This window comes from Labeo rohita, chromosome 23 (assembly GCF_022985175.1).
Source record: "Labeo rohita strain BAU-BD-2019 chromosome 23, IGBB_LRoh.1.0, whole genome shotgun sequence".
NCBI classification, from domain to species: domain Eukaryota; kingdom Metazoa; phylum Chordata; class Actinopteri; order Cypriniformes; family Cyprinidae; genus Labeo; species Labeo rohita.
The window spans coordinates 11,202,322-11,219,119 of record NC_066891.1 but is presented as its reverse complement, the minus strand read 5'-3'; the positions used below and the strand labels follow the sequence as shown (position 1 = coordinate 11,219,119).

The 16,798-nt window shown below is 35.6% G+C and overlaps 1 protein-coding gene across 1 annotated transcript; it reads left to right on the top strand.

Moving 5' to 3' along the window:
- The first annotated feature begins 3,909 nt into the window (after positions 1–3,909).
- cables2a (Cdk5 and Abl enzyme substrate 2a) lies at positions 3,910–16,797 on the top strand. Its single transcript, XM_051096051.1, has 9 exons — positions 3,910–4,436; positions 6,814–6,906; positions 8,695–8,772; positions 10,732–10,828; positions 11,027–11,207; positions 11,306–11,403; positions 11,756–11,862; positions 13,980–14,184; positions 14,352–16,797. The coding sequence occupies exons 1-9, from the start codon at positions 3,910–3,912 to the stop codon at positions 14,490–14,492; spliced, it is 1,527 nt and encodes a 508-aa protein (XP_050952008.1). The 3' UTR covers positions 14,493–16,797.
- The last annotated feature ends 1 nt before the right edge of the window (position 16,798 follows it).

Sequence of the window (16,798 nt, the reverse complement as noted above, 5' to 3'; positions counted from 1 at the left end):
AAACACAGCTGTGGATCATTAAGATAAGAACACAGTATTAAGAATCAAGGGGATGTAAACTTTTGAATGGGGTCGTTTTTATAAATTCAACTTTTCAGCTGTTTTCTCTTGCAGACTATATGTAAAATATACTATTAATAAACAATAATAAACAATAACATGCATTTTGTATGATCTCTCTTATTTTGGTAAAATAATTAACATTTTTAATGATTCTGAAAGAATCTCAACTGTATAAAGAGCAAAACAACATATCAGTGTGGTACATTGACAGCAATGGTGCTTAAACACATTCTAAACACCGTTACAAACCATTCTAGGTGTTTTAAAATCTCTTGTGGCAGCTGCCGTAAACAACAAATACTGAATCTGCTTGGTTATAATTCAGTGGGTATTGAGTAGTAGGTACAAGTAAAATGTGTGAGTCGTATGATTAAAGGCCTTAAGATTTTCTTATGTTTGGCTATTCAGCATCTGAAAGGTGCATTTCACCCTGTTCAAAAACATTTGTGATTATATGAAAACAGTTTGTGTGTTAGATAAATTAAAGGGTTAAGCACAGAATATGTTGCCTTCAAGAACAGGGATCAGACTTTGCAAGAAACCCTTTTTATGTTTAAAAAAAGAACTGTGCACAGTTATCAAGGTCTCTTTTCAAGACATTTCCGCTCACCTTTCAAGTGAAGAATTGCGTGTCACTGAAAAATGTGGGATTTTTTTTTAAATGTTCTCAAAGGACATTTGTGTCATAATGGAAATAATGGGTCTGATGCTGAAAAATGGCTGAGTGCACCTTTAAAGAGGATTGAATGAATGTTCAACTCAAGGACAAAGAACCCTGATCAAGCCGGTTTATTATATGCCTGTAATAGGAACGTATGGTTATGCCGCAGTATTTCAAATATGTCTAAGCTAGCAAAGACTACGAGTTCACATTTAAAGTACTTGTGTGAGAGCTGAAGAGAAAAAAAAAACATATAGCATATGTTTACATGTTTCAAATAGTTCTCTTTTTAGGATTAATGAAAAGTTATCAGCATTATGATTATAAGATTTCATGTCATTTACATAATTTGGTGCAATAATACCCACAAATGTTTGGATAGTGAACATTTTAATGCATATACAGTATCTTCAGTCTCTTCATCTATTACTTTCATATTTTATTTAACATTTAAATAAGATAATGATACATTTGGTCATCAATACCAACTACATATGATCTAATATCATCGATGAGAATGTATATTTTTACTCAGATCAAAACAATAACTATCTTTTCTTTCTTTCTTTCTTTCTTTCTTTCTTTCTTTCTTTCTTTCTTTCTTTCTTTCAAAAACAGAGCAATGACCCTGTCGTGTACAAATGACTATGAACATGGTATTTTGCATTGATTGACTATTGGGCTTTTGAATAGAGAGAAGATGAATAATCCTTGGGTTTGTGCTGTGTTTACTGATATCATGTTATTGCTAAATCCATTAACCCATTGTAACTATATCACTTCTTGGCATAACCATTACGTATGTCCATTTGTGTTACCATGTTGGTGCTAGCTGGAACACCTCAGCACAGCCATGTACGCTGTACTTTATCAATGTGTGGATCATACTCGTTCACTCTGGTTAATGCTGGATTTTACCGTAGACACGCTAAAAGACGTTAAGCCTTACACTGCACCTGCAAGACTGTTGCTGTCGACTGTAAAAAAAAGGATGTCGATCTTCAGCCATGTGTTTTATTTGGACAATAAAGAAAGCAAAATTGTGTGTTTACCGACCTGACCAAAGCATCAACTGAACAGGTGTCTTTTGTTTTGCTTTTCATCTTAATATATAGTAGAATTATACTGCTGTGTTTTTTTTTTTTTTATTTGAACACTCATTCCAAAAATAAGCACAGCCACAAGTCTCAGCCAGTGATTTTTTTTATTTGATGTATACTGCACTCACGTGGAAACCAGCTGAATAGCAATGAGGAAGGTAAAAATGTTCACATCATATTCACTTGTTTTGTTAAGTTGTAAACCCACTGTCAAATTTAGAGGGTATCCATTTGTCTGGACTCTGGATTAGCTGTTAAAAATAAATTTAAATAACTTGAGGAAAGATTTTGAGCAGACACTAAGGTTAATTCCCCACAAACAATGGACTAGTAGATTATGAAATACTAGCTCAAGCCTTATTACATAACATAATGTGAAACTGCAAGTACTGCAACATAGCAGTAGACTCAACCATTTATTTCCTCAACAATATTAAACAAATGCATTTTATGGATTTAACACATAATGTATCATATTTATGTATTTAAACATAAAGGTAATTCTTTAGTAAGTAATTTAAATAAGTATTATTGCAAGGCTATTAGGAACTTCTGATTATGCTCCTGCTGCCAACATCTGAAGAATCCGGAAATTGCTTTTTTCCCTCCTTTTCTTAATCCTATTTTATTATCTCATGAGCTGTTGCAGACGTCACACTGCATATTTACATAACAGAATGACCCGTATAGATATGGTACTTTAACTCCTGAGCTGTGCTGAAACATAGAGATTAGCAAAGGCTTATGCTGACCAGCATTGAAATATAAAGAGACTGTGTCATTACCATACAGAGCAGTGTCTAGTCAAACATTACAGTGTGAAATTGCAGAAATAAAAATTCATGATTATGCTGAGCCATAGACTATAGTACATTCAAGAAAATGTTTTTTTGTTGCTACTGTGAAGATAATAAATAACATAGGATGAATAAAATAGGGCACATTCTGAGTTAAGGGTGAAATTAATGCTGATTTTTTTTTTTTTTTTTGAAATAAAGATATAATTTTATATTATATAATAAAGTTTTTGAACAGTAAGATTTTTAATGTTTTTAAATAAGTCTCTTCTGCTCACCAAGGCTGCATTTATTTGATCCAAAGTACAGCAAAAACTGTACAATTTTTAAATATTTTTACTATTTAAAATAACTGTTTTCTATTTAAATATATTTTAAAATGTAATTTATTCCTGCCATTTCAAAGCTGAATTTTAGCATCAATACTCCAGTCACATGATCCTTCAGAAATCATTCCCAATATTCTGAGGCTCAAAAAACATTTATTGTTATTATTATGTTGAAAACAGCTGAGAAGAATTTTTTCAGGTTTCTTTGATGAACACACAGTTCAGAAGAACAGCATTTATCTGAAATAATAAAATCGTGAAGTCGTTTGTAACTTTATGAACACTTTTTCAACACTTTTGATCAATTTAAAGAATCCTTGCTAAATAAAACTATTAATTTCTATACTGTCTTTCAAAAAAAAAAAAAAAGACACTGACTCCAAGCTTTTGAATATTGATAATAATACTAAATGTTTCTTGAACAGCAAATCAGCATATTGTAAGCATTTCTGAAGGATCATGTGACACTGAAGACTGGAGTAATGATGCTGAAAATTTAGCTTTAATCACATGAATAAATTACATTTTAAAATATATTCAAATAGAAAGCATTTATTTTAAATAGTCAATATATTTCACAATATCACTGCTTTTGCTGTATTCTGCATTAAATAGATGCAGGCTTGGTGAGCAGGAGAGTATTCTTTACAAAACATTAATCTTACTGCTGACTGTTAGTGTATGTAAAATTATTTAACATAACTATCACTCTCATTAAAGAAATATATTTATCAAAGACACCAACAGCAACAGTTTGTCATATTTCCAATGTCCTGCTGTACAGTTGAAGCAAAATTATTGAACAAATTTATGAACCAAGACCTCTCGTCCAATCCGCTGAGGCAAAGACTAATTTATATGCAAGTGTCAGGGATTTGAACCAATAGGGTCTCAGGGGGCGTGGCCAGTCCCTCAGCCGGTCTAATAGGTCTGTCTGCTTTTAGCTTACTCACAGTAGAATGGCGGCCGCTGCCTGCGGTCCTCGCGGCTGTCCGAGGACTAATTCAGCCAAACCACACAAAGAACACCTACGAAAAAGCCGGGATTCCCGTCGCAGACAAGCAGCGCTGTTGTTTCTCACCAATATATCTTTGGACGGTCGACCGGTTTACAACCTAAGCAACGGAATCGTTGGCCCCAGGGAAGGCGAGAGCCGGTGTGTGGATGTCGGCGCGTCGGCGGTGACGGGTCCCCCTCTGTCGATAACCAGCAGCTACGGAACCTTCACCCAAGTGTCATCCTCCATCAGCGGGGGAGCTGTGACCCCTCTACCGAGGACTAACACGTACCCTGCTCCTCTGAGCCCTCTTTCAGCATTTAATCAAGGGAGCAGCGACGTTTTCACGGAGGATGGACGAACAGATCCTTTGTCAGTCCAGGCACCTCCGCTTTCACCGACCTCTGGACCGCTGAATCCGGTTTTAGCATCCAGTAAATCACCCAGCCAATTCCCGGGCTCTAATCCTGTGCCTGATCCCCGCCAAAGGTGAGTTTTTGTCATGCAGGTTAACAAATAATGACGCGTTATGACATTTATTCAGTGGCTGGAATTGTATGCATAAATTACACCATTCATAACAAATATGGAGTAAATGTGTGATGCAGCCTTCTTTAGTACAGGTGTTATCTGTTATAAACAATTCTGAATACATGTTTATATGTGTATTCCCAACTCGTATTAAGGTTTTGACTTTACGGACAGACGTTTATCTGGCCTGTAGTTTACCAATGTTTACATTCGATTATGACTTTTGAAGCAGTGTTATAAACAGTAAGTTACAATACGAAAAACAAAACAAAACAAAAACAAACCTATACGAGGAATTACTGACTTCCGCCTTACTGTCTATAACTTTCATTTTCATCTTTGAAGAGAGGTCTTGTTTTCTAGGCAAGAGTTGACAGGAAATATTTCTGCGACATTTTTGAGACGTGTTAAGATAAATAGGTCGGGGTGGTAAATCGTAAGGATTTCTGGTTTTGAATCCTTCAAGCTTGCAGTTCTTCTGCAGTACTTTAAATAAAAAAATATTTGGGAAAATGAACCCAAAATCATAATGTGTATCTGTAACTATTTTGTAATCACGAAACGTACCCTGGTGAAAAAACCAGCATATGCTGGTAGGTATGTTTTGATGCTGGGATGCTGGTTTAAGCTGGTCCTTTGCTGGTTTATGCTGCCAGCATCAAAACCTACCTACCAGCATATTCTGTTTTTTTCACCAGGGTAGCGTAACATGATACATATTCTTGGTCATTTTTGAGTCAGACATGACAAAAGTAATAATTTGCAGTTCATTAAGTGAGTCAGATTAATTCAGTAGCAGACTAACTATAAGTGTTTTGACTTACTAAACCGAATCAGTTGTTTCGGTTGCGATGCAAGAACTTACTCATAGTATGACTTCCAGAATCAGACATTTCGTTGAATTATATCTCAGGTATTTACTGTGATTCGAAATAGGAAATGACTCATATGAGTAATTTCTTCAATACTCCAACTGTTTTGGTCGCACTGTATGTTTGTTTGTTTGTTTGTTTGATTGATTCACTAAAAGAACCTGCTCATAAGAGACGTTCGTACGGGAACTGGACTATTCAGGTCACGCCATATGTTTTGCAATTTACTAAAACAATTATAGCTCCTTTGGGCGAACAGAGGGTTTGCACTTTCGTTACGGTTTGGTCAGTTACCCGGATGTTCGGCCATATTGGAGATACTCGGATGTAAACAACAGCATTGATTGCATGGTTAATGTACTACGGAATTTGTTGTTCTTCTAATTTATGCTGTTTAAACCTTGGGAAAAATGTGTGGAGCCTGCTAAATCATATAGAGGAGAACTTAGTAAGTGGAAAGGCCGCAAAATGATTAAGGCCGCAGTGTTAATTAAGATATTAACTTAATATTTCACCTACGTGACTGGAAATGATGAGAACAAACACAAATGTTGTCAAGATTCTTGCCCTGGAAATCCTGGTTCAGTTAGCCAACCACAGATGCCTGTTATTCCTCAGATCTTTTGTCAGTCTGTAGTTCTCCAAATGTTTTTCCCGGTCCGACTGATTAGTACAGCCCAAAACATGACAACAATTGACCATTTTCAATAGCAATAATCAGCTAAATTTGCGAGTTCCATTCGGTTCAGTGGCATTGTTTACATCCAGTGCCACCAGTATGGCTGACTGATGGCGCGTCGTGAAAACACTGTTATTAAAAGACTTAATAAAAAATAAAAGCCAAATAAATCTCTGTGACAAACTGTGTACTGTCTGATAGAACAAAGTTGTTAATTAATCAATAAGAGTAACAGAAATGCTTGACAGTTATATGCAGGATAATGCGTGAGCTCTCCATCCTACTTGCGTTTCCTTTTTTCCTATAAAAGTCATTTGTAACAGTGACCACGGAGACGGTGATTAGGGAAATGCATAGGACAGATAGAAGGTTCGTATGGTGATAAGATATCACAGCTGTCAGAGTAGATAATAAGGGGCTGCTGAATCAGCAAAATTAGTGTAGCCTAAAGGCCATCAACCAGTCACAACAAGCTTTATCTGCCTGTAGGTGATGTTACTCATGTGAACCTAGCCTCATGATCTCACTGCAATACATATCCACATCATTTCCTGTTTGCCTTTCATCTCTCTCCTGTTCTGTTCCCCTCACCCTCTCATCTTTTTATGTAAGGTCTGCTGATGGACTGATGCTCGACAGGTGACCTTAAGCCTTAGTTCATAGTCAAGGGCCAAAAGATTAAGCTTTGCTTCAATTTAATCCATCACAGTTTTTCCTCCAAGCAAAGTATACAAATTAAAGCCACACACATTTATCTCTAAATTTTATTACATTCTTGTTGCAGGACACGTAACCTGTCTGGGTCTCCAGGGCCAAAGGTTTCCAAGAAGGTGCATTTCATCAAGAATATGAGACAGTATGATACTCGAGGGAGCAGGTGAGTTGGCGGGTGTGATATTGTTTCGGAAATATTTCCTCTTGAGGAAGACCTGTATTTGTTAAATAGTCTGGATATATAAGAGAAATTTAGACTAGGGGTTTTCAAGCTGTTACAAGCAGAGTTGTTTTTGAGCCTGACAAAGAATAACATGCATGTAGTATCGTATTTTTTACCTTTTGACATATTTTACATGCTTACATTAATCAATACATTACATATTAAAAGAATAGTTCACCCAGAAAATTCTGTCATTGATTGTTTTCATTTTTGAGTGAACTGTCCCTTTAATTTCATTTAATACATTTTAGTAAAGAAGGACACTGAAATATGTAATTTTAGCTTCTTAACTTAAAAAATGTAAACTTCTTAACTTCACTTAACTTAGTTTTAAGTGAACTTAACGGTGAATGAATTTTAATTTTATTAATCTATTTTAATTTTACATTTTTTATTTAATTTTAATATTTTAAAATTAATTTTGTTGAATGAATATTTTTATTTTATTTTATTTAGCAATCTTGTTTAATGCATTTGTTTTATTTTATTATTTTTATTTTTCAGAAATTAATTTAAAATGAATATAATCTGTTCTTCTGTTAGGCCTGTTCTTTATTAGCATTTTCTTATCAACATCTGTAGGATGGAGGCGTTCAGATATTTCCATATTGGGCTCATGTCAGATAGGGTGAATATAAAAAATAGATGCTGGTGAAGTGGATGCTGGACTGTTTCCTCAGGCAGTCAGGTTCTTTGTTATATAACTGCAATGTGCTCTCATGTTAAGTGAAACTGTGCAGCTTCTGAAGGACTCTGTGATTCCTTAACAAACTTAATAACTGTGCAAGCACTCACTGAGATAACTCACTTACGTTCTTACACGGTCTAAATGGGGGTTAGATGTGCCTGCCTACACTGGGAACAACTGGACTGAATTAAATCAATCTTGAATGGAACCTTATATAGCACTGGCATCTTCTGAAAGTAGAACTGCACCTTGGCAAGAACCATTAAAATGTAATGAAATCAGTTACGTAAGATAAAAGTGTTTTCTTTTCTTTCTCCCTCTGACTTACTTTGCTCTTCTGGTAAAATGTGGCATAGACCCAGTTGGCTCTTTTGACTTTTGTATCCTTTATTGCATTATAGCATAATATGACTTTTATATATAACCTTATTTGGTGATGGATTTTTACACAGAGTAAGTACATTAAAAAACAAACAAACAAACATACAGTGCAGGTTCCACTTCCAAAAAAAGAAAAGAAGTGCTATTTTCTGATATGATCTTTTAAATTACACAGAATTTTACCCCCTTTTTTTCACCCGACATGCATTACATCAAACATGAAATCATGGCTTCACTCATATGCACATTCACCCCCAGCCTCATGACATCATCAGTGAAGTAATATGGACCCTTTGACCTCATTGAGCACATCCTGTGTCACAAGCTGCTGACCTGTTAATTGTGATGCGCCCCCTGGGAAATGTGGAAGGGTTTGTTGTAATTAGATTTGGTCATGCTGACCAATCTTCTATGAAACCGAAAGCTACATGCTGCTTAAAATTGACAATTTTTGGATTTGTGGTCAAAAAATGGATTGACTTTTTTTTGGCTCATTTTGTCATTCCAGTGACGTTAGATGTCCCGTTTGTTTGTGCTGCATGCTGTTGTGACCCATATGCACTTATGTGGTGTAAACATGGCTGGTGTACAGTGATGGTTTAATGTTTAGGTGACTGATGTTGTCTGTTCTGTGTGCACTTGCCATCTGTGTCCTGCAGGGTTGTGCTGATCTGTGCCAAGAGATCCCTGTGTGCTGCTTTCTCTGTATTGCCCTATGGAGAGAGTTATCACATCAGGTACAAAGCCACCACAGTCAGCCAAACATCTCATTTCATATCATGCATACCCATACATGAGAGACGGACAAATCAGCTGACCTTTTCTTTCTGGTCTTTGAAATATGATATACCAAATTAAAGGACTAGTTTACTTCCTGAATAAAAATTTCCTGATAATTTACTTACCCCTGTGTTATCCAAGCTGTCCATATCTTTCTTTCTTCATTTGAAAAGAAATTAAGGTTTTTGAGGAAAACATTCCAGGATTTTTCTCCATATAGTGGACTTCAATGTTGCCCACTAGGTTGAAGGTCCAAATTGCAGTTTCAGTGCAGCTTCAAAGGGCTCTACACGATCACAGATGAGGAATAACGTTCTTATCTAGCTAAATGATCTGCTGTTTTCTAAAAAAAATTAAAATGAATGTACTTTTTAACCATAAATGCTTGTCTTAGACTAGCTCTGTGATTTATCAGGAAATTGTTATTCTGAAAGTGAGTTAATCCTTGAGGGATTTTCACAAAGCTGGATGTTGCACTGATTATTTTCATGTACACTACCGTTCAAAAATGTGGGGATATTATCAGTAAGATATCAGTAATATATTATTTAAAGAAATTAAGACATTTATTCAGCAAGGATGCATTAAATTGATAAAAACTGACAGTAAAAGACATTTATGAAAGATTTCTGTTTCAGTGCTTTTGAACATTGTTTATCAAAGAATCCTTAAAAAAAGAAACCAGGTGTCCTCAAAAATATTAACTATTTTTAATATAATAATTAGAAGTGTTTTTAAGGACCAAATTAGCATATTAGAGTGATTTCTGAAGGATCATGTGAATAAATCACAAGAATAAATTACATTTCAAAATAGAAAGCAGTTATTTTAAATTGTAATAATATTTCTCTGTATTTTTTTATGTAAATGCAGCTTTAGCTTTAACTTAGTTCAACATTAAAATAATTGTACCGACTCCAAGCTTTTATATTTTTTGTACTTTATGATCTTCAATTTAATGGTGTCAAATCTTGTGGGATCAGTGTGGCCAAGTCTGTGTTTTTGCCACGGAATTGTGCTACTTGAACACTGTTGCCATGGGTTGTTTTTCATGTTTGCAGGTTGAAGCAGGTTGAGCTGGAGTGCAAATTTTATCAGGGGAACCCTGCCAAAAATCTGTATTTTTACCAGTGGACCCCCCTTTAAAATGCAACTGGGCTAGTTTTGAGTAGCAATTTGGTGGGTTTTGTTGTGAAAACCTGGCAACCCTGTGTGGGATCAAATTTCCTTGATCTGTAATTAAGGATTCTGATGAAGTATGAAAGTATTTGGTAATTAGCAGAAATTAAAAAACATTCTCTCAAGTCCAAAAAGAGCATTTTTGTAAAGCTTTATTAAAGCTTCTATAAAAAACTGCCCATTTTTATGCTGCACTTTTCAGTGTGGATTATATTCTGAATTGAATACATAGGTTTAACCTGACAGAAAATCACAAGCTTGTGTCTTTTAGGAGCAAAGCAATGTTTCACATTTGAAAAATGTACATTTTTACATATGAAAAACCTCAACATTTTATGTGAACTTCTGGGAAAATAATAAAATAATAAAAATATATGATATGGCTCCTTTAATGTAAGATTTAGATGTACATAAATTACGTGCATAATGTGTCATCCAGCTTTGTGCAAGTGAGTGATTAGATTTTGGCTTTGGCAAGAGATACAGTGATTTGTCCACCTGTCACATACACCCAATCACATCATTCACAGGAATATGATTTTTATTTATTTTTTATTTTTAATTTAGTCAATGTGCTTTATTACTTCTTAAAGATGTGCTGCTGTATTAATTTAACTCTGACCCTGTTGGTGTTTTTTGCACCAGGCAAACAGCAATAAGACTGAATAAAAATATTATTTCTGTACAGGGAAATGTTATTAAATTCTGGCTATTAATACTACATCTACCCTCTGCAGTGACTCTAAACTAGAAGCCCAAAGACAGAGACACTCTTCTGGTGGTGGAGTTGATATGGTCCCTGGACTGGAGGGAGTGGAAGTGGACTTTGGAAAGGTATTCCTTCTAAAAAGATTAAGCAAATACATGATTATGTGCCTTAGAAACCTTCTTATTTGTTTATTTGCTGGTGTATTGCTATCTGTTCTAAAGCGTGATTGTGCAAGGTGCAGTACTCGGTCACTAGGTTTGTGTTTTGCGCAATGTATATGTTTGTGTTTTACGCTGATAGTCCTGTAATGTTTTGCGTTGCAGACGGTATCATATGCCCGATTTCTGCTTCCAACCAATGCCTTGGTCAGGCAGAAGAGCAGCGGTCCACCAGACATCAGTACAGCTCAGACGACAATGTCTCGCAACCGTATTAATGGGCAGAAGAACTTCACACCTTCACGAATCAACAGCACAGTTGGACAAGATGCTGGTGTATTACATGGTCAGATACACATATTATGCACAGTAAAAATAGTAATATTGTGAAATATTTTTCTATTTTCTATTTTCAAACGTGTCCATTGTTGTAACTCTTGCTAGGTGTGGACGAGCTATCAGACTATGACCCCAACTTACTCAGTGACCCCCAGTGGCCTTGTGGGAAGCACAAGCGAGTCTTAATTTTTGCATCTTATGTGGTAAGCTCCTTGACTGAACAGTTTGAACCAACACAATAATCTCTTCCTGCATGATGCCAATGAAAAGGCTTTGTAAGGACATCTGAGTTGCAATACAGCATAATAGCGATTCATAATCCTTGAACCCAGCTTATGACCTATATCAGATCACATCAGCATGTCATGTGATAACCCTAAGGGCTCAGTATGGTCTAACAGCTAAAGGCTTGAAGCGTGATATCTTATGTATTACAGCTGACGAGGCTTCAGCTATAAAAGTTAAATGCTTGCAACCATGATTGTTTTAGTAGCCATAAAAACATACATTTTTTTTTATGACATCTATAATAATACTCTCCTTGTCCCCCTCCAGACAACGGTTATTGAGTATGTGAAACCGTCTGACTTAAAGAAAGACATGAACGAGACATTCAAGGAGAAATTTCCTCACATAAAGCTGACACTCAGCAAAATCAGAAGGTAAAGTCATTTTTATGTAAAATGAAATGGTTAAAGACCTGAGTTGTGTTGCTTTACACCATGTCTGTTAGAAAATTCAGTCGTGCATGTTAATTTGTTTTTATGTTTAGATTGCCTTTACCATCATCTTTAGAGCTGTCACTAACGATTAATTTGGTAATCAAGTAATTAGTTGATTTATTCTGACCATTAATCGAGTAACTAGGATTTTTGTTGTAATAAAAATAGACCTAAGCAAACAATAGCCTTTAAAATGACTTAAAATACATATATAATAGCAATGAGACAATAATAATTAGTTTGAAAAAAAATATTTAAAGCAAAGAATCATATGCTTTTATTGAACAAAACTTTTAAAATACATAATGTAATATGTAAACAATATAACTAATGTACTTTATGCATTATAATAAATACCTGCAAAGGGCTCCAGCAGCATGACAATTGTTTTTACACTTTACTGCACAATCTAATCCTTGTTTAATATTGACTAAACAACATTACATTGCTGCAGCCACTGTAATTTCTTGAATATGTGGACATCAAAACGTGCAAACTCAGAGTGAGGGTTTGAACTTTTATTTTGAAATTGTGACAAACAGTTAGCATATTGAGACATTGATGAATTCCCCTGTGTTTGTGTAGGTTTATAATGATTTACCTTACAAATCTGTTGAAATAGCATTCATTGCGTTACCAGATGAATGTTATAATAAACACAAACTCACAGCAATATGTAGAGGTGGAGTTTGAGATGCTCCACACATGCATTTACTGTGAATGGAGCCGCTCTGAGGTGCACGGATCTACCCTACAGGTGTGTAATTATAATTACACGTGCATCTCATATATTTATTTAACTGAATCATATTGTTTGTGAATTCACAATAGCATTTTTGCCTATGGTTTTTAAATTGGTTCATTATATCATGCAGCCGTGGAAAACGGTCTGATAATGCGTTTCAGGAATTCTCGTACTTGGAATGCGCCACTTCCGATATTTTGCCGGTTACTCAACACAAGAATTTTTAAAACTCGAGTTCTCGAATTGAATTGAGGAATCATGACAGCCCTAATCATCTTTAAAAACTAATCTTGCAAATCTCAAAATGAATATCTATTTTTATTACTGTAGGTTATAACGTTGTGATACTTAAATTTTACATAATAAGTGTATGTGTGTGTAAACAAACTTTTATTTTGGATGTGATTAATCGATTTGACAGCACTATTGAATTTGCTTTAAGGCTATTAATTTTATTTACAAATGTTTAAAGACAAAGTTGTATTGAACTGAATTTTAAAATGTACATTTTTCAGTTATAAATATGTGAATAAATGGTGCCCATTTAAGCTATTTTTATGGGGTCTTTTAGCACCCTGTTCTCCCTTGTCATCCAAGATGTTTATGTCTTTCTTCAGTCATAAAGAAATAGTTTTTTTTTAAAGCAAACATTTTAGGATTTCTCTCCATATAATGGACTTCTGTGGTGCCCCTGAGTTTGAACTTCCAAAATACAGTTAAAATTTAGCTTCAAATGGCTCTAAATGATCCCAGCAGAGGAATAAGGGTCTTATCTAGTGAAATGAGATAACAAGCGCTTTAACCTCAAACGCATGTCTTGTCTAGGTCTGCATGAACTAATTGTTTTCTGGTTCAATACAGTTAGGGTATGTTGAAAAACTCCCATCTCATTTTCTCCTCCAACTTCAAAATCATCCTACTGTCTTGAACCAGAAAAACGGTTCACGCAGACCTAGACAAGTCGAGCATTTGAGGTTAAAAAGTATATAAATTGGCATTTTTTTAATTAAATAAGTGAAAGAGAAAGTTAAGACCCTTCTTCCTCAGCTGGAATCGTTTATAGCCCTTTGAAGCTGCATTTTGGAATTTCAAATGCGGGGGCACCATTGAAGTCCATTATATGGAGAGGAATCCTGAATAGTTTGTCTCCAAAAACACAATTTCCTTACGACTAAAGAAAGAAAGACATGAACATCTTGGATGACAAGGGGGTGAGTACATTTTCTGTTTAGGAAGTGAACTACACCTTTAAAAATGAATTAACATACAACATGGGCGTGTTGTAAACTCATAATTTTAATATCCACCACAGTTTGAAAAGGGAGATGCGCTCGGTGAGCGAGGAGTGTGGCCTACAGCCGGTTACCATAGCGATGGCTTATGTTTACTTTGAGAAGCTGGTTCTGCAAGGGAGGCTAAACAAGCACAACCGAAAGCTGGTGTCTGCCGCGTGCGTTTTATTAGCTGCCAAGATCAGCAGCGACCTCAAGAAACAAGAGGTCAAGCAACTAATCGATGTAAGTATCTTATTGCTTCGGATGTTCATGTAAATCATAGACTTATCCGTTCTTCATATATATGTGTTTTGTGTTCTTGGGCATATTATTTATGTCCTGACTTTCTCTCTGTCTCATTCACCCTACCTATTTCTTCTTTTTTTTTTGATCTGCCTGACCCTGAACAGAGGTTGGAGGAGCGTTTCCGAATAAATCGCAAGGAGTTGATTTCCCTGGAGTTCACGGTTCTGGTTGCCTTGGAGATGGCACTCTACCTCCCAGACAGCAAGGTCATGCCTCACTATCGCAGACTGGTGCAGCAGGGCTGAAATGGAGAGGGTCCTTAAAGGGACAGTTCACCCAAAAAATTAAAATTCTGTCATCATTTACTCACCCTGATGTTATTCAAAATCTGTTTGGCGTTCTTTATATTGCAGAACTCAAAAGAAGACATTGTGAACATGTTGGTAACCAAACTGTTTGGTTGTATGGACGCATAAGAAAAGTTTTTTAATAATATTGGTAACCGTTGGTACTTTTACCATCGGCTTCCACTGTATGGACAAAAACACTGAAATCTTTCTCAAAATATCTTCTTTTACTGTATGCTCTGGGAAAAAAACTAAGTTGTATAAGTTTGGAGGGTGAGTAAATGATGACAGAATTTTCATTTTCGGGTGCACTGTCCCTTTAAGAGCTGCCTGTATATATGAGAAACAACGCTCTTGTCTTTTGGCAGTTTTGGAAGGTTATTTCTATTATTTATTGATTATTGAGATCAGTGGATAGATAACTTTCTCTCAGCTATGTCCAGTGGTCTCGGCACTCCATCTTCACTTGTTTACGTCCTTCATGAAACTGATTTTATAAATCAAACACATTTAGGGAAAGGCTTACTTTAAGCACTGATCATTTATTTCTTTTTATTATTTTTTAATAACACAAATGCTTATTAACCACCATTTATCAAAGCTTTTTCTTATGCACCACTTTATTTATGCAATATTTTATTTATGGACCTTAATTTTATTGGAATTCATAATTTATGAATACTGAATATATTTTTAATGACTCTTCATATAGGTGTTTTTTTTCTTTTTTTCCCTTTTTCCCTTTTTAAGGAGTTTTGGGGTATGTGTGGCATTCCGATGCGTATCCAGCCAGGCACTCTATGTTAGAGATGACATTTAACGGCACATTAATTGTGCTTTTATTTCTCTCTCTCTCTCTCTCTTTTTTTAGTCATCTAACATTCACCAACTAGAATGTGGTTTTAAAAGTGATATGTTCCACAATGAATTTTAGGTAGTGTTGAATGTACAAGTCTTTTGAATATGTGAGTGCCATTTTAAACAGTTAATCAAATGTTTCGAAAAACTGAACTGTTTACCACTTGTCTTTTCTTATAGATGCAAGTGTTTTGTCTTGACACAAGTCTGGTTTTCTCAGTTTAAATGCACAGCTGTGACAAGTACAGTGATGAAATGTTTAATTTTTAGCATCCTACTGTGTCCTATTTATCTTATGTGCAACACAGCACGTTTCAAACAGTACAGTAGGTTTAACAAATAACTCCACACCTGTATATTAAACTGTTGTGTATTTGGTCACAGAGGAAATGCCACCTCTTTGACCGAGTGAGTCTGTTTTGTGTTGTGCAGTGTTGAATATGACCTAACCTTTCTGAATCTTCGTGGTTAGTGTTCATACAATATCGTCTTATATTATTCTTTGGAAATGTTTATACACCATAGCTGTGGCCCGTGTTTACTTTCAGAAACTGGACAGTATCACAGTGTGTAGCATTGCCAGAATATGCAACATTGTTTTTACATCCGATTTCTGTAGCCACATTATTATTTTTTTGGACTGAGAAGCAGAAGCACATAGCTACCATCTAGTGGTGGTCTTTTTAACAAGATAGCTCTGTATGTGCATTTGCTTCTTTCCCTCAGGGATTCAGACTGGTTGAAATTCACATTGCCGAGACAAATGATCAACCATGAGAGGGTAATTGAATTGGAGAGAACTGTGGGTAATCATACATCACTATTCCTTCAAAGTGTAAATCTTCACTGAGCGTTGAAGAATGAAGTGCCTTTTCTATTACATTTGTCAGTACTGTTCTGCCGCCATACCGTTTTTCACAGATCTTGCGTGTTTTAATCTTTTTGATACAGAGTAATCACACACCTCAACACATTATGAATGTGAAAACCATGTGGCGTGTTGATTGAAATCTCACTATATGTGAATACATTCACTCCTGTGATACTGTCACAGAAGCTTTGAGGAGATGGAACGGTACAAGCACTGTGAGGGAATCCTGTGACCTTCTGCATGAAAATACTGTGTTTTTTTGTGAGCGTGTTTGTGTCTGAATTTCCAAAAGATTTATTTTTCAAAATTGTCTATTTTAGCAGAATGATGTGAGGATAGTTTGCACTGCTTGATTCAACGCCAACAGGGTTAACACTGAACCAAAAACCACTGTATGTTGGTGTTTATTGGGCTGTGTGAGCTAGGCTTTAGTTTGGACTGAACTGATCACAGGGTCCTATCTGTTGTGCTGTGTAGATGCTGTGTTTTGTCGTTTTTTTTCTATTTGCATTTATAAAGATGTTTTTAATTGTTG

Excerpts from the sequence above, each read along its gene's own strand:
- cables2a (XM_051096051.1), top strand. The coding sequence starts at position 3,910 with ATGGCGGCCGCTGCCTGCGGTCCTCGCGGCTGTCCGAGGACTAATTCA. Across the intron at positions 10,829-11,026 it reads TGGAAGTGGACTTTGGAAAG|ACGGTATCATATGCCCGATT; the intron begins GTATTCCTTCTA and ends TTTGCGTTGCAG. Across the intron at positions 14,185-14,351 it reads AGGTCAAGCAACTAATCGAT|AGGTTGGAGGAGCGTTTCCG; the intron begins GTAAGTATCTTA and ends GACCCTGAACAG.